Source organism: Xiphias gladius, chromosome 11, assembly GCF_016859285.1.
Source record: "Xiphias gladius isolate SHS-SW01 ecotype Sanya breed wild chromosome 11, ASM1685928v1, whole genome shotgun sequence".
Lineage (NCBI taxonomy): Eukaryota > Metazoa > Chordata > Actinopteri > Istiophoriformes > Xiphiidae > Xiphias > Xiphias gladius.
This window is the reverse complement of record NC_053410.1, coordinates 5,633,903-5,655,042: the sequence shown is the minus strand read 5'-3', so window position 1 is coordinate 5,655,042 and position 21,140 is coordinate 5,633,903. Positions and strand designations below refer to the sequence as shown.

Sequence of the window (21,140 nt, the reverse complement as noted above, 5' to 3'; positions counted from 1 at the left end):
GTTATTTTGGAGAAACCAACTCAGGGCGCAGGAGTAATTATCACGCCATTACAGCGCTGCATTCAATTACGCCTCGATCAAATGTCTCCCGGCTCAATATTTAGGGCTTTTTAGCGCCGCAGTTTAAAAAGACACTTGGTCTCCCCAAAGCAAGGAGAGATGTTAGTGTTTCAATTTAAGACAGAGGATTAAAATGGTTGCTCTCTAAAATGGAAATGCGGGCCTACAAGCGTTCACGGCTTGTATTAATTATGGACTCATTTGCATCTACCCTGTTATAATTAAGGGGGGGGGGGGGCAACAAAAAACAACAAAACAATCAACAAGCTTTTAAATAAAAGTGTGACTAGTTCAAATGAGAGAAGACAGGAATCTCGAGTTTGTAATTTGCTGGTGTACATGCATCTAAAAAGAGAGAAACTCGACTCCCTGTTGGGAATCAAGCTGAGACAGAATCCACTGTGGAAAAGTAAATATGACTTAACGGATCTTTATTGGATGAACATGTATGTAAGGGTGGTCGCCTTAAAGATACATTCAACATCTCACTGTCATTTTGGAGCTATAAATCCACATTTCCTCTCCAAAAATAATAATAAAACAAAACAAAAACAAAACAAAAAAACAAAACAAAACGCTTTGACTCCAATATCAAGCCAAGTGCTGCGGTTCAAACATGTCCAATAATCACGACAATGCCCAAGAGAGGAGGTCTGGTTCAAAAATGTAGAGGCTAGAATAATAATAATAATTATTATAATAATAATAATAATAATATCCGGAAAACAAAATGTAACCTGGACAAATGCCCAGAATAGTTCTGCATCTATATTTTAGATTTAGAGTTTTCCCAAGACAGTTCAAATTGCCAAAACATATTTTTTTCTGAGTAAAACGATGTATATAAAAGCTGAACTTTATGGCCAATTTGTTCTCTTTGGAATATTTGGAAAGATTTACATACAGTGGTTTTTTCTTTTTTTTTTTTCTCCCAAAGCGGTAATAAACAATTTCAAATTCGGAAAAACACCAACTAAACATGGTCACTGTAACTGACCCAAATACATATTTACATATTTCAGCTCCTCAACGTAGCTGACTAAAAATCTCTGTCATCCTAAAATAACAAATTTCAGAAATAAAAACTATACAGGATTTGATTGGGTTGGAGGTAAGAGGGCACTGCAGGCAGTTCCTGTCGGTGCACCAGAGGGGAAAATATTCCTCCCATCCAGAGAACCAGAGAGCTGGTGGTCAAAGGAGTTTGGCTGAAATTACTTCTCTTTTTTTTTTTTTTTTGTTGTTGTCGTTTTCAAAAACAGTTTGGTTTTGCTGAGCTCATACAAGAGGGCGCCTCTTTAAAAACCCATTCTTCATCGTCAGGAAACTGCTCCTGATGTCTTCTCGTCACAGGACTCGAGGGATTGCTTCTCTTCTTTTTTAAATTTTTCGTTTAAAAAAAAATAAAAAAATAAAAAGACACGGGAGGACGAGAGGGAGGAAAAACAAAGTCCGATTGCTGAGCGTTCCTGCTGCTATCTTGTTATCTTATGGTTTATAAACTCTTTGTCTTTAAAAACGAGCAATACGCTAATCTGGAAAATAAAAGCAGAGGGAGCAGATGAGCAGGGAGGGAAGGGAAAAAAAAAAGCCTGATCACAAGACTTGGAACCTCCAGGAGGCCTGGTCTTTGTAGTCCAAGCAGTCTGTGGTGTTAAAGTTGAGCTTCCACGAGGAGGCTGCAGTCTGCTCTTTGTAATCCAGGCAGTCGGAGGAGTTGAAGGCCAGGCCGGAGCCGCCGTAGGCCTGGTGGTGGTGGTGATGGTGGTGGTGGCCTGACGACTGGCTGATGTGGTGGTGCGGGTGGCCTGACATGGAGGAGGCCGTCATGGGGCTGAGCTGGTGGGGGTGGTGGTGGGAGTGCATGGGGGCCAGGTAGGATCCGCAGTCCACGCCACTGAAGTAAGAGCTGGAGGGGGCGGGGTAGCCCTGGCCGTAGCCCGGCGTCTGGTTGTAGGACATGGGGTAGGAGGTGGCAGCGGCAGCGGAGCCTGACATTGAACGCTGCATACAGGACGCGTTCGACGGGGGTCCGGGCTCGGGGAGCGGGGCCACAGCAGGAGCGGGAGCGTTTCCGGGGGAGATAGCGGGGCTCCAGATGGAGGAGACGGTGCTGATGGAGGTAGAGGTGCTGCTGAGCGCCGCCGGGCCCGTGTGATTGGTGGAGGAGGATGAAGAGGAAGACGAGCCGGTGCTGGAGACGGCGGGAGGCGTGAACTGCCCGCTGCTCTCGGATCCAGTGCTCTCCCGGGCCGGAGAAGACTTCTTCTTGGGCGGCCTGGCTTTGGCGCTGCTGCCGCTCTGCTGCTGCTGGCGACACTTGGCCCTCCGGTTCTTGAACCACACCTGCAACCGAGAGCGCCGGCCAGGAGTTAGCAACCATTCATACAAAAACGGCCTCAGCATTTCATGAAGAAAAGAAGAAAAGAAAAAAAAAAAGATACTCCCAGGCCATGCAGGGAGTACATTATGGAAGAAAATTGGGGGTTGTTAGCCATCAAGGTTCATTTCCACCCCGGCCCCTTGGCTCGGACCAGCCAGGAGTCTAATTTCATACCTGGTAGACGGCTCTAAGATAACAGGCTATTGGGTTTCACCACACAGTAGGGTAACCCTAGAGCACCAAGAGGGTAGGGTCATGTAGAGCATTTTGTTTCACACACACATTCTGAGAATAACTCAAATTGGGAGAGAGAGGCCTGCCGTGGTTTTCCCCCCAATGCCTCTCGAGAGCAGCATTTGTCCAACGCTGTCGTACGCCCGTGAGTGGTGTGTGAAGTAACTGCGGCCATGGGCCCGGCCTCGCCATTTTAGATTTCAGATCCAATTACACGGCCGTCGGTTAGGTCGCATCAAATAATAATGAAATAATCGCGTGATTCAGAGGAAAAATTAGCTTTTTGAATAGACCGTCTGAAATGTAGTTGCGTCTAGATCAGCACGGACAAACTGTCCGGGCTCCGTGGATGCCCTCTGAGCACCATAATAAACTCAAGTGATGTTTGAGTGACTGGGGGGGAGCCAAACTAGCCGGAGAAGTGAGCTAATGCCAGAGGCGGGAAAGAGGGGGGGGATTATATAAATAACCGTGAAACCTGAACGCAAGCATCCAGTCCTCACCAGTTTAGCAGTAGGAACACTTGAACAGTTACCGCAGCGGTAACTAATTAACAAACCTGTCTGTATAATTTTAATCCGAGTCGTGATTCCGCTATCGTCCATCACAAATCGATCAATCTGCTGGTTACCATCGTCATTGAAAAAAGAAGCTGAAAACAAAGAGCTACCATCCAAAAATCATGCTCATCTGACTAACACGGGTCGAGTTAAACATGCTACTTAAAATAAAAATCGAACCTCATCGGATTTGGTAGCTAGCTAAAGTTAACCGCCGACTTGTGAACACACGTGACGTCATCAACGGTCAACTGCTATGATATTAACTAAACTTTAATAGGTTCATTATATAATCCTGCTTCTAGATTACACAAGAAAGTATGTTTATATATATTTTTAATTCATATTTACTGGTATAAATATCACAAAAATATATTGAAACCAATCAGATTTGTCAAAGACATTAGACATCCAACTCATTTATTTAGCCAGCTAGCTAGCTAAAGTTAACGGTTAATCAGCGTGTCAACACAAATGCGACGAATGCGTAAACAGCTTTGGGCTCTCAAAGTAACTGACTAGCTAACTTTTGAAATAAATAACGAGTCATTAATGGCTACTTGAGTACAACACGGGCTCGAAAAAATTTCACTTTTAAGTAGCTTTATGAAGTAGCTGATATTAAGATTTTGTGTGGTAATGGCGAGACAAAACTGAGCAGGGAAAACGAGCCCCTGGGGGGGAGGAAAAAAAAAAATCTCTCAGCTTAACAAAGTGGCCTGTTTAACGTTAAGTTAACGTCTTCCCAGAATGACCCCGTGGCCCTGTCAGGTTTAGGATCTGGGACGTTTCCACACATTGAGCTGTAATAGCTACTGGACAAATGGAGGTGGAGATTAAAGTGCTTCTCCTTTTTTTTTTTTTTCTCTTACCTGGACTCTGGACTCGGGCAGGTTGATTTTCAGTGCGACCTCCTCCCGCATGAAGATATCTGGGTACCGGGTCTTGGCGAACAGAGCCTCCAGGACATCGAGCTGGGAGCGGGTGAAGGTCGTCCGCTCCCGCCGCTGCTTCCTGGGAGTCGCTGCGGGAAAGAAAAACGACACAGAAACAAGAAAACACCGGAGAATCGTTAGTAAAACTGTTTATGTCACGGAAATGGATAATAATGCTCATGTATACATCCAGGGTTTCCATCGACACGTGTCTGCTCAGCCTGCGTGCTGAGGTCCAAGTCTGGTGACATGTAAAACAGGCGGAAATAATAATTAAACGACCCCACAGACCATCTTCGGCCTAAATTAACTTCTCTCTTTACTTCAACACCACGTCCAGATTTTTGTATTGAAAAGTTGTTTAGAAAAAAACGAAAAACCTTTTGTCTCATTATTTAAGCTCAAGAAAAAGAAAAAAAAAAACTCTTCCCATTGTTTATTTTTGCTGTTTTGTTTCAGTATGTCCGTTGTTTAGAAACACTTCACTGCTGAACTGAATTCATTTAGAGGCTCGGAGAAAGGAAACAGAAATGAACCACAATGATTAACAGGCACCAGTGTGAGACTACAAGTCTGTTTAATGTCTGGTTTTAAAAGAAACCTAAAATTTTTACTGTGTGTGGACACTGGAGGATAAACCCAGTTTAAATAGCTACACACACACACACCATGGCCAAAGGTGTGTTAAACTGGCACATTATCACCTGTGTGTGTCATAATTAGTTAAATTCACTCATTTTACATTATATAAACTTTTGTCAAGTGTCTGCCCTAGGACACACTTTATCATCATCATCATCATCATCAAACATCTTAATTGATTTGAAATGTTCATCTTTTTCATTTTTACTTATTTTTGTTTATTCCTGATGGCCGGAGCTGCCTTACTGCTGCAAACTGGGTGCAGGTGGCCTCTGTCCGTCTTTGAAAAGTGCACGCGTGTGCGGACTCCTACCTGGGTAGCCCACTGAGGGGTGCAGCAGGTCCATGGCAGCGCCGCTGAGCCCCAGGCCGTTGACGCCGTAGGGGGGCTGTTTGAGGTAGGACATCATGCTACAGGCGGTCACTGCTCCACCCAGCTCAGGCCAGTGGTTCGGTTTCCCCCGATGCTGCAGCTTGACGGGACAGGGGGCCGATCCAAGTCACTGCTCGCGCGCGCGCACACGCAAAAACACACACGGGACGGGGGAGAAATGATTACAAACGTTTCGTAGAAAACAGGAATCAAAGCTGCAGACGCCTGTACGCGGTTCTAAGGGAAGGGACTATTACCTGAAACAGGCCTACAGCGGGGGATATTTAGCAAGGGGCTATTTTTTTCCTCTTTTTTTTTTTTTAATTATTATTATTTAACGGTGGAAATCTCGCTCCTCGGCACATTTCCACCTCTTTTATCAGTCTCCGTTTTACAGCTGGGGCGTTATGCGAGAGAGCTCAAGAAACAGGCAGACAAACAAACCGGAACCGCGGCGCAAAGTTTCTCACCAGCCACACTGACAGCCGGAAATAAAAAGCGCTCATTACCGAAGGGTAAACTCGTAATTTTGAGCCAGAGTCTCGCGTGAAATCCCTTCCGGAATATTGGATTTTTGGTGAGAGGATAACCGGGGTCAAGCGGCTGCCGAAATCCCCGCTCCGACCCAAAACCCCAGCGGGGGAGGAAGAAAAAAAAACCAAAAAAAAAAACAACGAAGAAAAACAAAAAACAAAAACGTGAACTGACGCTATAAAGCTTGTTACGTACAAGACAGAATTTACATTTAAAAATCAAAGTTTAAAAACTTTAAATCGTCCGGATGAGATGAAGAGAAACTGGATGATACTGAACCAAATTTATAAATAAATGGATATAAACAAATCACTGCTTGATCCCATATGCTGGATGTTGATCTGTGCATTTGGTTATTATTGATCGTACGCCATCTCCTACCTGCAGAATATGTAGAGTATTAAAAAAAAAAAAAAAAAAACACACACACACCCCATGCTATACACCGTGTCCACTATGCCGTAAAAGCAGGTTGTCTAGATGTCAGTCTGAACTTTACTTCTTTCCCCCCCAACAGAAAAACTTAAAATCCCATTTTCTCAAAGAATAATTTATAATTCAGTCAGAATAATCTATTGACCTCTGTTATGTAACACGGCATTTGATCTGAATGCACAAGTCAATAATCAATGTATAAAAGAAGAAAGAAACTTTGAACTTTTGACAACCTGTAAAGCCAAAAATGCGGTAAATGAGAATCTAAATTGACATTTTTCTTCAATCAAAAAAAACAAACAAACCCACGATTCTTTTTCTTCTGTCACTTGTTTTCCTGCAGTTGTATTTTTTTTTTCCTCATTTAGTAAATGCAAGTTGAAACCTCTGAATAAAACTCGCAGCCTCCTGAGTTAAATGTGTGTGTGTGTGTGTGTGTGTGAGAAGGCCTGCACTTGCATACACACACACACACGTAAAAAAAAGATGGATTATGGATGTGGTTTGATCATCTATTAAAAAAGAAAAAAGAAAATGCCAGCTGTGGTTGTCAGAAGTCTCTCGGTACCGGGTCATTCTGTTTGTTTCGGGTCGTCAGACTTGGTGTGTATTCTGACCACAGCGAGACTCCTGTGGATCCCCAGCTGAAAACCTGAGAACTGGCTGAATCCGCACAAGTACGAAAATCCACGAAATAAACCATTTTGCCTGAAGCTCAACTCATATTCTTCTTTGTTTTTTTTGTTTTTTTTAATGGGAGGGGAAGGGGGGCAGAGAAAGATCTGAGGAGTCGATTTTACTCGTTTCTAAAGGTAAATCAACTTTTATTGAAATCATCATCTTAGCACCAGTTTTCATCTCTAGTTTTTTTTTTTAAAGCTCGGGAAAAATAACCAAACTTCACTGAGAGAAAAGAATAAAAATAAAATTCAGATTAATTCTTCACGTCTTGATTTTCACCAGACTGAAGGAGTCATGTTGAAATTCTATGTTCTGCAAATTACAACTATGGTTTTCATCCCTCTCCGTGGGTTTAAAAAGCCTGTTGAATTAAAGGCTCCATTATACACTTTGTTTGGTTTGTTTTTCCTCAGTAAAGACGACTGAATTAAAGATTATTTTTTGGGGGGGGACAACTCCTCAAGCGGCTGCCTCCAAAGCAGAAAACAAGACAAGTTTTTCTTAATCAAACGATTGAAATTCCACAATTCCTTAAAACATTAAACTCATTTTCATTTATATTAAAAATATTCCTGGTGGAGATCTATTTTTTTTTCTGTAAAGTGATGGTAAAAGTTTGATTTTCCACTCCTCAGTATCCAACCCAGAACCCGCAGCCCCTGCAGCTTGACGCCCGTGAATTAAATTAGAGACTCTGAAGGGGAGATTATTTTAACAATGAGCTCCTAACTGACCAAACCAAACCTTAACCAACCGAACGTGTATTCCGGCGGCTTTTTAAAGCCGCACTTCCAGCCCCGCCAGGCCGGAGTGAAAAGGCGAGATCTCGGTGCAAATGAACTCAATTAGAATTTAGATTAGACCTCCGGGGAGAGAGCGTTGCAGAAGGGCTCTTATCAGCAAAATAAATTAACAAAAACCAAAACACGCCTCTCCAATTATCTTCTAAGTGGTTCAAACGTTTTAATGGCCAATTGCTCTTTAAAAAAAAAAAAAAAAAAGAAAAAGGAAGAGAAACTCGCAGGGATGAATTGGAATAGAAATATGAATATTATCTCTTCCGGAAGAAGTTGAGTCAATTTATCCAGTTCAAGCTGAAGCTGTCCTCGGCGGAGCGGGATTAATTGATATCTGCTCCAACGTTTCCCCACCAGGAAGGTGCAGCGGTACAAATTGAAACCGCGCACGTCGCAATTTAGCGCGACCACACTTTGGTCTCTAATGAAACGTGCGGGAAAAAGGAGACTGCACCGCCGCCTCTCGCACTTCAGCCGCTCGTGTCATACGACGCGTAGTTTTTTGTTTTGTTTTTGTCGCGCACAGAACAAGAGAGGAGTCTAGTTGAGAAGAGTGGCAGAAAAAGCGAGAGAAACATTACCTGGGGTTTTTCTTCTCCGTCCCTTCTCCCGAAGCTCTCGGGCCACACGGGGCGTGCGGCAGTAAAATTATCCAGCAGTAGGAAGTCTGCGGGGCATAGAAGTCGAGGAGCAGCGGCGGCGGCAGCAGCAGCAGCGGCGGCGGCGGAGGAGGAGGAGGACTTGCTCAAAAACAAACAGCGTGCAAACCGAGCGGCATCACGGAGAGACACGCAGTCGGGTTTTCTGCACACGGGCGTCACCGCGTCCTCGGTGCGGTTCCAGGTGTTTTTACAGCCAAATAAATCAAACTCATTTGCTTTCAGGGGGCTTGTCGTTGTCTGTCAGAGTGTTTAGGTGATTTCTAATGGAGACGGATGGAGATTGATCACCTTCTCTCCGCCCTGCGCCTCTATGAGCGGAGGACACCTGCGGATCCGCCTCCCGCAGCCAATCGGCGCACGTCCCCGGGCTGACGGACGGCGCAGGCGGCCTATAGGCGCCCAGAGCCAGCTAGGGGGAGCCCACTCCCACTCACCCCCCCAGCCCCCACCCCTCCGCCCCCCCCCCCTCCTCTCGGTCCCGGTCCCGAGACCAGACGAACCACAGAGAGGTCCTAAAAAGACGGAATGTTTCACAGGCCTGCAGGACAAAGTGCTTCAGAGGGCGCAGGGTTGCGCTCTGCTGTGCGCCGAAGTGCCTAAAAGAAGAAAGCAAATTTTAGAGGATATTCACATTTCACAGGAAGAGTTTAGTATTTTTTCCAAATGCTCACAAGAAGAGGAAGCACTGGCGGCATCACTGGAGCGACCAGCGAGAGAACTAGTCCTGTTCAAAACCAAATCTGCGGAGTCTTCCTCCAGCTAAAACTTATTTCTGTGCTAACATTGACCAATTCCTGAAAAACGTCGTCTTATCAACACAAAAATGCAAAAAAAAAAAAAAAAAATCAGTGGCTGCATAAAATAAAAATCGAGACTCTGAATGTTTCAAAGAGACAGAAAATGTACTAAACCCAGAAAAGTGAAACCTCGCTTTAAACGGCGTCTGGTTGGACAGAAAGCTGCATGTTAATCTACCGGCAACACAAAACACGTCTCCTCACACGCGTCTTATTTGTTTGGCTGCCGGACTCTTTATGGTCGCTGCTAATTCCTCCCTGATAGTTTTCCTTCAACCAGTGAACGCGAGAAATAGAAAAAACTAAGCGGAGGAAAGAAGTTAAATTTATCCATTTTGATTTTTATTTCTGATACACACACACACACACACACACCCCTCCTCTGTCTCTCTCTCTCACACACACACACACACACACACACACACACACACACACACACACCAGTCTCATGAATATTAATGAGGTCTAATCCCCATTTAGAATTACATTTGAGGATGGTTGACGTAAAGTTTAATAGGGACAGACCTCCAACTCACTGCGGAGGAAAAAGCAGAATCCACAGAAGAAGAAAAATCAGCAGCACAAGCTGCGGTCACTGAGTCAAATCCTGCTGCTTTCTGTTAATGTTTTTAATGTGTTCTCAGCCAATCACGCACAAAACAGACACACTCTTTTTTTTTTTTTCTTTTCTTCTTCTTCTTTTTTTGCGGCCTATGTGTCGGTGGGGGTCGCGGAGGTGCGGCGCGGCTCGGCTCGGCTCGGCTCGGCAAAAAAACACCAACTTCTGTAAATGAGGCCTCAGCTGAAAGAGAGCTAATGTTCACAGAGAGGGAGAGAGAGAGAGAGAGAGAGAGAGAGAGAGAGAGTGTGTTTGACTGCAGGGATGAAAATAACGCGCTTGGTGTGTGTGTGTGTGTGTGTGTGTGTGTGTGTGTGTGAGGAGGAGGGGTATCAAAGTGGAGGCAGATGGGACTTAAAAGTCATCGAGGAGAGCACTTTGACAGAGAAACTTCGACATCAATAGTCGCGTCGCAGGTTGTGAGCGGAGGCCCGCAGTGATGCTGTTTCTTACAGACGGGGCCGCTGCGGAGCGTGGGGGCACCCGAACGCACCAAAACGCCCGTAAACGCACCTTCATGTCCACAGGAATGAGGTCGGCCGTGTTGTCGCGCACGCGGAGGAGAAAAAACCATTTACAGTAATGGCGATAACGACCGTGGTCAAGTGTATGAATGAAGTGATAACACGAAGAGAGGATGTGTAGGAGGAGACGAGTTGACCTACAATGACGCTTTTCTGACAGTTTTTTTTTGGGGGGGGGGGTTAATTGATCTGGGTTTGTGTTGCCCGGCTGCTGACTGGAGGTCAAACACTTTTACGCACCTTTTTATTTCCACCACATCAGAAGTCTGAGCGGTCAGAGGGCCCGTAGAGGGTCTAACCGAAATACCATCACCCCTCCTCTCCCCCCTGCGCGCGCACACACACACACGCGCGCGCAGACACACACACACAGGCTCCGTTAAATTATGCAAAAAGGCCATTCAACAAATATGGCCCTCACAACACAAAGGAGTCGGGTTATTCTGACATTTCCCCTACATTTCTTGTTTTTTCTTGTTTCCCCTCCTCTCTCGATGTGAGTAAGACCCCGAGATAAACCCCTGAACAAGTATCAAGTTATCAAGTTGCACCAACCTTTTGTAATAAGAGTATTTTGTCTAATCCCAAATTGCAGTTGAATTTTCTTAATGCTGAGCTGGTAAAGCCTGGGATTAGGCGGCGAGGAGAGGAGGGGGAAAAGTTTTGTCCCTTCAGCCGGCAGGATTGGAAGCGGGGATCTGCGGGGATGTTGTCGGTGCTTATTAAAACGATGATGCATAAAACACAGGGCTGCAGGAGCCCCGGCGCTGCACGCGGAGACCGGGGCTCCCTCAGGTGCGCTTTTTTGGACGGCGACGGGGAAAGGAAGTAACGCAGAGGCCGAGCGGCGCTCCGCACCTGTAAGGTGAGGCCAGGAGACATCAAAGCTCAGGAGATAATCCATTCAGCCGCAGGATCCTCGGCTGCACAGCAGCGCCGAGCCACCGCCGCTCTTTACGCACCGCGTCGCTCTTATTCACTGAAAAATAGGAAACTGACTCCAATTATTTTTCACTCCTTCTGCTTCAACAGTCCCTTTAAAGAAACCCGAGTGATCCTGCAGAGGTAAGACAGGCTGTTTCTGTCATTTTATTTTATTTTCTCAATTCTTTAAAAAAACAAAAACAAAAAAAAAACTGTCAAAATATTAGAATCGTCACCTGAAATAATTTATTTCATTAGGCCTTTTAGTATTTTTCACTATAGATGGGCCGATTCAAGATGAGGGAAATAACTTAAATGAATTTAAAACTGACGAAGAGACACTAAAAACTTTTGTCAAATTCAGGAATATGAGGGAAGTTTTGCGCATGAACAGTTCTGTCAGGATGAAACCGACCAGCTTTTAAAACAATACGGAAAATATTTAGATAGAAAGTTTAAATCTATCCAGAAGTGACAGCTGCTGTGACAATTTCTAAGGCTTTCTACACACACACGCACACACACACACACACTCTCTCTCTCTCACACACACACACACACACACACGCAGCCCTCTGACGACACCGAGCAAAACGTCCTTCACCGTTTTGCTTTATTCTCCAGATTACAGCCACCCGCCGTAAACGCGGTATATAATACAAACTAAAACAAAGCGCCTCGGGGGACGCAAAGTGCGTAATGTGCACGTACAGTCGGTCCCAAGCAGAGAAGAAACGAATCGGCAAATTAATTTTTAAAGTAACAAGAAAGGCCGGGGAGGACGTCTGCTGTCACAACCCATTTCCCCGCTTTAATCGGGGATGGGAGGCTGCCTGCAGCGATGGAGTGGAGGGTTAAACCGCAGACACTCTGTCCATCCCGATTTTTATTACAGGGACATTTTTTTCATTGTTTGTTTCAGCCCGACATCAGTCTGTGTGTCAGAAAAACTGGCGGAAGTTAAAACGGGGTGCAATTTACGGTAGCGAAATGATTTTTTTTTTTTTTTCATCTGAAAATTATTACATCGCTGGTTTTTTCTGACCTTCCCGTTGTTATTTCCCCCTCTCCATCCCCACCTTCTCCATCCTTGGCTGCGGGTGACCGAGCCTCTCCAGCTCTGCCCCCCGTCTCCAGCGCGCACGGAAGCGGCCCAGAGGAGGAGAGGGAAAAAAAAAAAAAAAACATCTGCTCGGTACAAAGTGATTTCTCTAATCTTCCTCAGAGGAACCTGCTCAGCGCCGACCTCAAACAAAAAACCCGAACGCCAATTCTAATTTATAAACACGCACAAGTCGCAGGGGAACTGAACAGAGCGCCGAATAATAAGCTTTGCTAAACGCAACGCTCGCCGGTGAAAGCAGTGATAGGGGCCACTTATGTGCAGCCGCGCCGCAGCCAAAGGCGTGCATGCATTTCAATAACTTTTTGTTATGTGAAAAGAAGGAACAAAAATCAGGAATGTGCTCTGGATCATGTGGGATTGGAGGTAAAACGGAGAAATTGATAGAGAAAAAGAACGAAAGTATAGGGATTACAAGTTTCAGAAGTGTGTGTGTGTGTGTGTGTGTGCAATTATAAAAATAGAAGATAATACGAAAACAGACTTTAAAGCCACAGATTCCATTTAAACTCAGCGCTAAATATTACAATTACAAAACGGTGCTTTAGTGCGAGGAGATACAATTCTGCAGCTTGGAAATATCCGTGTTTTAGTCCAGGGGGTTAAAAACACGCCACACGCTGCCTCGTGGAGTATGAAATCATACGGACTTTATTATTGAAGACTTGGGTTATGACACTGGAATAAATAAACAGATAAATGTTCACACGTAAAGGACAACTGCACCAGATGTGGAGCTCTAAGAGATGCACGTGGAAGCATATTTCTCTTCTGCAGCATACAATAAATAGAAACCAAAAGTTGTTGAGCAAAACGCACATGAAATGTGATGGTAGATTCAGTTACAAGCAGCTTATAGGACAAACGGCAATAAATAATATATATATATTTTTTTGTTTTTGACTGCATGACAAATAAAGCGGATTTTGGAAGCTATTGGTCAGAGCAGTGATGAAAATATACAACACGAATTTTTTTTGTTTTTTTTTTCATTTTTTTAAACATGATTTTTTTCTTTTGGTAAACTGCTTTCAAGCCAAGACAATTAAAAAAAGCAATAGGAAAGTTAAGATTTATGCAAGATTTATGAACGGTAATGTGTTCCCCCTTTAAGATATTTTACAAGTAAAAACTTTAAAGAGAAATAATTAAAAGATACACAGTCAAGTAATGAAGTAGCTTGCAAAGACTGATGTTATAACGACTCTTTTTTTCCTTTTAAAAGTCCAAATGAAACGTCAACCCCTTCCTCATCTTCTCTGCATGGTGAAAAAAAGAAAGAAAGATGAAGACAAATTCCCCCCATTAAACTCTGTTGTGCTGTACCTCAAACCAACTGGTCTCCACATTCACACAGAGAAGGCTGTGCTGCTGCATTATTACATACAAATATCACACTGTCCGATTGGGTTTGCACTGCCCTCGTCTCATACATATTTATATTACATACAAGTACCGTTCTTGGTGAAGCAAAGGAGACTTAAAATAAAAAATACTGTATATACGTGTGGGACAGTTTGAGTCACTATAAAGTTGGTGCCACGGCATCGCAGGCCTCTAAATTCAACCGAGTCTCTGCGGTTAATTTGACCGAAACAACAACCAGATAAGGATTCAAATAACTGATAGAAATGTCTAAAAGCCACTATCAAATAATAATAATAATAATAATATTAATAATAGTAATAATGATAATGATACATTTCTTTTATCGGCTACATTTGTTGGTTGTGTTTTTCTCAAATGACAATCATTGAAGGACACACTTCTCCTCTTTCTTGGCCATCTTGCCTTTGTTCTGCTCCAGCGTCCTCTCCAGGTGCTCGTCCTCCTCCTCGGCCCTGCGGAGGGCAAAGGTCAAAAGGTCAGATGTGTCGGTGGGAACGGGGCCGAGGCGGCGGCGGCGGCAGGCGTACACACGTAGGTAACACAGTTGGTGCCACGGCAACCGTCGCCTTGCCACCTGTGGCATGGCCTAGCGCCAGGGGCCGCGCTCCAACCTTTCACCCGCCTGGCACCCTGTTGGCGGATGGTGGCGCCAATCTGGAAGGGATCCCGCCCATACAGGTGGGTTGCTGCTGCGGCCGCAGAGCAGCGTGCTTGCAGGCCGGCCGGAACGTAACATGCCCTGCAATGTGTTTTCACTACGTCTACGGTTTCTGGGGGACCTCTGGACATTTAAAGATAGGCAGCAGACAGTTTTGCACAAACTCACCGAAGGGAGGTTTGGACATTCACAGACTGAGCGAAAAGACCAACTCGCACAGAACCCCGGAGCGCTGAATTGTGTTTTTTGTACTTCTTGTTTTGTTTTTGTTTTCTATTGTTACTTGCTCTGTGTCTTGATTGTGGGTAACTTACTGTTTCTCCTGGGCGTCCAGGTCCCTGACGAGCGCGTCTCGTTTGTTGACCAGTATGACCAGCTCATCCAGCAGCAGCTGCTCTCGTCTCTTCTGGGCCTCGGTCTTCTGCCAGTCTGCAACGACACCAGAGGAACAAACTCCATCAGAGCAGGAGACGCTGAGGACGCTCTTTTTTTATTCTAAAAACCTTAAGACATTTTGTCCCATGGATGAAAAGGCTTTTTTTTTTTTATAACCTCCCAAGACCTGGTGAACACATGATGTTTGAACAGACTGATGAACTACCTCACAAGTGAACTTCAAGATGATTGCATAACAACATTTCTACCAAATGCTGAATTACCTCAGATCCTCCTGGAATAGAAATGCTCCTCCTGATCACTTCTAATGAAGCCGCTTTTAAAAAAATGATTTTCAAATACACTGGACGTGGCTTCGCTCGTTTAATGCAGCTCTTTCTCAGGTGAGCGAGACACATTAAGGGACGATCAGATCCTCCTGAGGACTGCAGAGCTTCAACATGGCGCCAGGTTCTCTGGTCGTACGCGTCATATCACTCAGTGGACGGACACGTTGGGTAAATGTTCATTTTCTTATTAATCTGCTGGACTGTGTAGGGATGGAGACCTGACCAGGTATAGACCATGTATGGACCAGTGTGTGTAAATGTGACGTGTAAACACACTCCTTCAGGTTGTGTGTGTGCACTGATGTTGTGGTGACCTGAGCAAACACACTTGAAGGATATTGTCATGTTAATGTGCAGCCTCATGATGCACACAGTGATATATGAAGAATCATATTCCCACAGGAAAATGCTGCTAATCGAGCCCTCAATCATAATTTAAAAAACACAAATGACTGCCTTGTTAGTATGTTTAAAAAGGATTTCTCATCAACTCATGACTTCAAGGAAATTCCTGTAGCGCCGGCGATCATTTTATTCTAAGACTGCAGTTTTTGTAATTATTCAAATTGCATTCTGAGAAATAGAAGTCTGTATGTATTCAGTGTTTCCTGTTGATGGTTGATGTGATTTACTAAAAAAAGCACAGATTGCCCTAATGCCCTATTAGAAGTGGCAAACCTGTTTTACGTGGCATTTCTATTAATTTATCGTTTAACAAAAAAAAAAAAGAAAATATTAAAGTTTTGCGTACATTTCTGAGGTTAAAGTTAGTAAAATTATCTTGGGTGAAGACAGAGTGAGATTATGTTTTTCTTTCCACTTATTGTAAGATAAAAAGAAAAATGCCCTAGTTGAGTGTTCATAGTCCAACATCACAGATTCAGATTGTTTCTATTTATCCAAATAAATACAAACATCTAAACATCACCTCAGAGCTAAACACAGAGGACAGTTTGTTTCTCAGCTAAACAAACAAACAAACAAACAAACAAACAAACAAACAAACAAACAGGTGAGCCCCTGACTCTCCTCTCTCAGTTCTCCAGGGTCTTTGCAGGAAGGGGCCCCACAGGGTCCAGGTGGGACCCCGATCCAAATCCCCTCAGCCTCTCCCTGGAGGAGGGGGGATGCCCACAGGGGAGCAATCACTCCCCCTGGGGCTCAAATATCCGCCTGGCGCCCTCGGCTCCACATTCACCCAACCCCAGCAGCACTCCTCCCTCCCTCACCCCCAAAACTCCCCCACAAACACCGAACTGGCCTTAAACAATAAAATCCTTGCAGCTATTCATTTTTTTGAACTTCTGTTTTGTAAAATTGAAACCACAATCCAACATGTACTGAACATGCAAAAACTCAGAAACAAGTCAACTTGTGCAGTACATACATTACATTACATTCAATTTTCTTGCCACTGCACCGGTTCAACAAAATGCAGGTTGGCGTCTTCTTAAAGCAAACTAATCTCTGCACTGCAACGTGTTCAGAAACATCTCAGGTTGACAAACGGTTTCTCTGCAGTTTTGCCCCACTTCCCCACAGCTAAATGAAGGCAGGAAATCTCCAGCTATTCCTCAGCTCAGTGTGAGAACGTGTCCCCTCAAAACACTCCATCCTTTCGTATTAAAAAAAAAAAAAAAAATCAGTTCCATCCCAGAGAGAATTCAAACACACAGCTGAGCCGTGTGCAACTTCTGTGGCACGTAAGCAACTTCACCCCCCCATCAATATTTAATCGTCTATTGATTCGACAATAAAAGGAATGTTGTAAAATGTCAGTCCCAAAATAAGTGTGGCTTTATTAAAAATAAATATTCCCCTCCCTCATTGAGTCAAATTGCGGCAGTCAGGCTGTGTGAGTGTGTGTGTGTGTGTGTGTGTGTGTCATGCTGGGCCCAGTGTGTTTGTCCTGAAAGGTCTGAGCTCTCTTCATTGGCCCTGCTCGTCCCTTTGAAGTCGACCACAGAGCGAAATGAACACAGTCCCAATATTTGGCTCTCTACGTTCCTCTCTTCCTTTCTTTCTCCCCCTCCCTTGTTCTTTTTTTTTCCTCTCAGGGAAGCAAATTTACTCGCCTCTGGCTTTGTGGGGGAGTCGAGAAATACTTCAGAACTGCCAAATATGTTCAAACCTGTACCTGAAGAGTGCTTTTGTTTCCTTTTTTTGGAAAGAAGAGACAGTTACGGATACTGCGAAATCAAGACATAATGTGTGAAAAGGAAAAAGCTGCTGAGTCCTCATGTGAGTCATCATTTTTAGATAATTGTGAGACAGGAATGTGTGTTGTCCATGTCTGCCATAACGCCACTCTTCCACAATCCTTTCTCAACAAGGACGGCCCATTAGAGGAGGAGGGTTCAGGAGGCCGACGGGGCGATTGGGGGGGGGGGACTTCCCACAAAAACACACAGTGGTATGTTTATAAAAAAAAAAAGAAAAAAAAAAGAAGAAAAAAAAAGAAAAATTGTCCTCCGTCTCCTTCAGAGCACATGTCAGCCAAAAAGCCAAAGTCCTGGTCGACCCAGGGAGGGGAGGCGGGATTGTTGGTTGGGGGTTATGGGGGCAAGCACACTGCTGTCAATCACATGTCGCGGAGTCCCGCCCCCCTCATTAGGAAGGTAAACAATAAAGAGAGCCGATGATAGACGTGACCAGGCAACACCAGAGCAGGGCAGGCTGGGTAACTAGACACCCGAGAACAAACAAAACACCCTGCAGCCACTCATAACCCCCCCTCTCCACGTAAGACCCGCCTCCCCCATAAGAAAGGGAGAGAGAGGGGGAGAGAGAGAGAGAGAGAGAGAGAGAGAGAAATGTGTACAACTCACACGGTGGGTGCGTATTCAGATAAGCCTCGCCGTGCACGCCGATGGTAACCATGTGAGTCTGCACAAGGCACACAAGAATGCGCTGGTTCAAATCCCCATGAACCCCTCCCTGCCCGCTCTCCCCGACACTAAATTTATTCAAGAGAGCAAACTGGTCCAAAGCCTCGTTTTCACAAAGCGATGAGAGGCAGTCCTACATGCATCTTTCTGTCTGTCTCTCTTTTATCATGTAGCGATGTGACATCTAAGGATTTGATCCTTGAGCTTCATAAGTTGAGAGACAACATTCTCCAGAGTTTTCAGACACTACAAATACAGATCTATAAACCTATTCCCCCTCATTACGATGTTTATTCTCATCCTCTCTGCTGTCTTTACCTCTTGTTCTTGTGTAAAAGGCCCTCAAAAAGCTGGTTTGCTGATAAATAAGAAAAAACGTCTGGACATTAACATTGCTTGAGACCGAAGAAACAAAATATCTTCTTCATTACGACGAAAAAGGGCATTTCTGAGTCAGTCCCACTTAAACCATTCTGCTGCCGGAAATACTCAAAAGAGCACCAAAGTGTGTTAATCTGTGGCTGAGAATCGCTCCCCACAAATGCACTATTTACAACCGTCTGTCTTAAAGCAGCAACCAGTCTAGTTGGGGCTGAGTGCCATTGACAGGCTGTGGAAAACACTGAGAGATTGACTAATGCATTGTTTTACATGGCATTATGAAAATATCAACAGTCTTAAGATTTAATTCAATGACACTAAAGTTTCTGTTCCACAACATAAATTCTTTCATGTCCTGGAAACTGTCGAGGCAACTATCTTGTTGTGCCTCCACCTGACCCACAGCCTGAATCCCATGAAAACTTTACAAACTGAAACTAGTCAGTGTTTGAGGGCAGGAAACCCAGTTCTAACTTTTCAAAACAAGAGCAGATCAGACAACAGTCAATCCAGAAACTGAAGCATGAATACAAACAAAGTGCACGATTTCAGCATCTGTTCTGCCATATGTTATAATAATCAGCCAATAATATCGTGTTATCTACACCACAGGAGCCTCTTGTTTCCATATCCTGAAAAATACATGAAGTTAAAGAGGGTGTGTGGAGAATATTTTGTGCATTTAAAGTAATTAAGGACACTTTATCTTTTCACTTCAGTTCTTGTTTAGCCCAAATAGAGAACAGCCTAAAAGCCTGCACAAAAACCTTTACTGCAAATAAATAAATAAAGACACTCCTTTCCTAAATTCCCCAAAACTAAAGTCCGACAACTCGTGGAACGGAGTTACTTGCTATCGCCAGTTCCAGTAAACTAGCAATCCTTAAAGAGTTGGCAACATCATCAAAAGTCGCCCATGTGATAGGATTCCACAGTGCACCTAATCAATCAGGGTCTGTAGCGCCGCCCCCATGTGTTACAAAGCCCAAATAGATTTACAAATGGGAAGTGTGTGTGTGTCAGGGGTGTGGAGAGGGATAAGCTCCTGCATAGGATTACATATTGATTTTAAACATATAAAAAAGCTTATCATATCAAACCGTAACAGGAAAAACTCTGGGACCCGGCTATGCATAAATCCCTTTTAGATGGCGAGAGGGCGTCCACTTTAAAACATGCACGCTCAAACGCGCACACACACACACACACACACTCACACAGGGGCCCTTTAAAGCAGCCAAGACACAGTTTTGTGTGTGCATACATAGGTGTGAATCAGTAAGCAGATAAAGAGGGCATAGTGGATCAATTTTGTGGCAGGGAGATGAGAGTGTGGCATACAGATGGCATTTTCCTGCCTGGCATCACACCAAGAAGGTACAAGGAGGTGGTTATCACCGGGCATGCTCATAAACAACATCAACACCGGCCTGACAGCCTCCACCTGTCCCCAGCTGTTTCATTTCTGCAACAGTTGCACATTAAATCAGAATCTGAAAACTGTTTTAACGTCATGCTGCTTTAAGCATCAACATTTCGGAGAAACACTGGCTAGACACTGCTGTCAAAATTGTACGTAACTACAGTAGTTGAGAAAAATGTACGTGGTTACACTCCACCACTGCTTTTATGTCTTTTGAAATTTGTTTTATTCCTTCACCAAAAATCACTAAACAAAGACGACTGTTAAGATCTTGTAAGTCATAAAAAAATCTAAGAAAAGTTTAGGAAAATTTGTCCTGCAGGTTCCGAGTTGATTTTAGAGGGATCCTCTCCTCCTGACTCCTCTTTTCCACCTCAAAGCACTCTGTCTTTCTTCCTCTCCTTCTCTCCTTCTCTCATCCTCTATCTCATATGTCGGAGTGTCCTGCAGCTCAAGTCAGCAGTACAAATGTAGAATAACACATCATGAGTCATACTTTTTTTTTTTCTCTGGTCTGCAGCTTTACTTATTATCTCCTGCTTTTGACTCGCATCAAAATCTACAATGTTTACATTATTGTAGAGACAATTCTAATGGTTTTTCCTGTATCAGTGTTTACAAAATTATCCATGTCTGCTGCCGCTTGACAGCAAAATGGCAAATATTCTAATAACTGTTTATACTAATAGACAGAGACAGCTGTAGCACACACTGACCGGGACAGACTGTGTGTGTCAACATGTGACTATATGGGTGAACTGAGAGGAAGAGATAGAGGGAGAGTGGTGTGTGCGCAACCTTGCAGGTGTATATTTTTCTCACCAGGGAGTGTGTGTCAGGGCAGGTATATCTCAGTGATGTGTGTTTTTTCTCTCTGCTCTGACTCACGGTGCATCTCTCTCTCTCTCTCTCTCTCTCTCTCTCTGTGTCATCGACTGGCCAACCAAATCAGCAATTACTCGCACGCCCGACCATCGCTCAATGGATCTGCCCAAGCAACAAATAAGAGCTGGGGAGATGGGCACCGAACTCTCTTTCTCTCTCTCTCTCTCTCTCTCACACACACACACACACACACACACACACACACACACAAACACACACGCACACACACACACACACACACAACTTGTCTTACCTTAGTAGTGAGGACACTCATTGACATAATATATTCCCTAGCCCCTGACCCTAACCTGAACCGTAAAACCAAGTCTTAGCCCTCAAACAGCCCTTCGATGTTATAAGAACCGGCCAAAATGTCCTCACAACAATGGCTTTAAACCAAAATTTGTCCACACAACCACAGAAAGACATGTACACGCACATGCGCGGGCGCGCGCGCACACACACACACACACACACACACACACACACACACACACGCAGGTCTCTT

At 44.3% G+C, this 21,140-nt stretch overlaps 2 protein-coding genes across 9 annotated transcripts in view; both read right to left on the bottom strand.

Moving 5' to 3' along the window:
• Positions 1-474: 474 nt before the first annotated feature.
• otx1 (orthodenticle homeobox 1) lies at positions 475-8,598 on the bottom strand. 2 transcript variants are annotated; one of them, XM_040140174.1, is made up of 4 exons: positions 8,216-8,598; positions 5,128-5,317; positions 4,110-4,261; positions 475-2,406 (listed from the first exon to the last, which is right to left on the bottom strand). In XM_040140174.1, exons 2-4 carry the CDS (start codon positions 5,222-5,224, stop codon positions 1,657-1,659), a joined length of 999 nt encoding a protein of 332 aa, XP_039996108.1. In that variant the 5' UTR covers positions 5,225-5,317; positions 8,216-8,598; the 3' UTR covers positions 475-1,656. The 2 variants fall into 2 exon arrangements, with proteins under 2 accessions (XP_039996108.1, XP_039996109.1); XM_040140175.1 differs by lacking the exon at positions 8,216-8,598 and adding an exon at positions 5,445-5,662.
• A 4,336-nt stretch (positions 8,599-12,934) lies between these two features.
• Positions 12,935-21,140, bottom strand: part of ehbp1 (EH domain binding protein 1) — a 150,247-nt gene continuing 142,041 nt past the window's right edge. For all 7 annotated transcript variants that reach the window (XM_040139339.1, XM_040139342.1, XM_040139343.1 and 4 more), the window contains 2 exons: positions 14,645-14,759; positions 12,935-14,124 (listed from right to left, as the gene is read on the bottom strand). In XM_040139339.1, the coding sequence (XP_039995273.1) occupies positions 14,034-14,124; positions 14,645-14,759 (206 nt within the window). In that variant the 3' untranslated portion in view covers positions 12,935-14,033. The remainder of the gene's footprint in view (positions 14,125-14,644; positions 14,760-21,140) is intronic.

What these genes read in the sequence shown, in the direction of transcription:
- otx1 (XM_040140174.1), bottom strand. Translation starts at nt 5,224, where the DNA reads ATGATGTCCTACCTCAAACAGCCCCCCTACGGCGTCAACGGCCTGGGG. An exon ending in CCCCTCAGTGGGCTACCCAG is followed by an intron (nt 4,262 to 5,127) that starts GTAGGAGTCCGC and finishes TCTTTCCCGCAG; the next exon opens with CGACTCCCAGGAAGCAGCGG. An exon ending in TGCCCGAGTCCAGAGTCCAG is followed by an intron (nt 2,407 to 4,109) that starts GTAAGAGAAAAA and finishes TCTCGGTTGCAG; the next exon opens with GTGTGGTTCAAGAACCGGAG.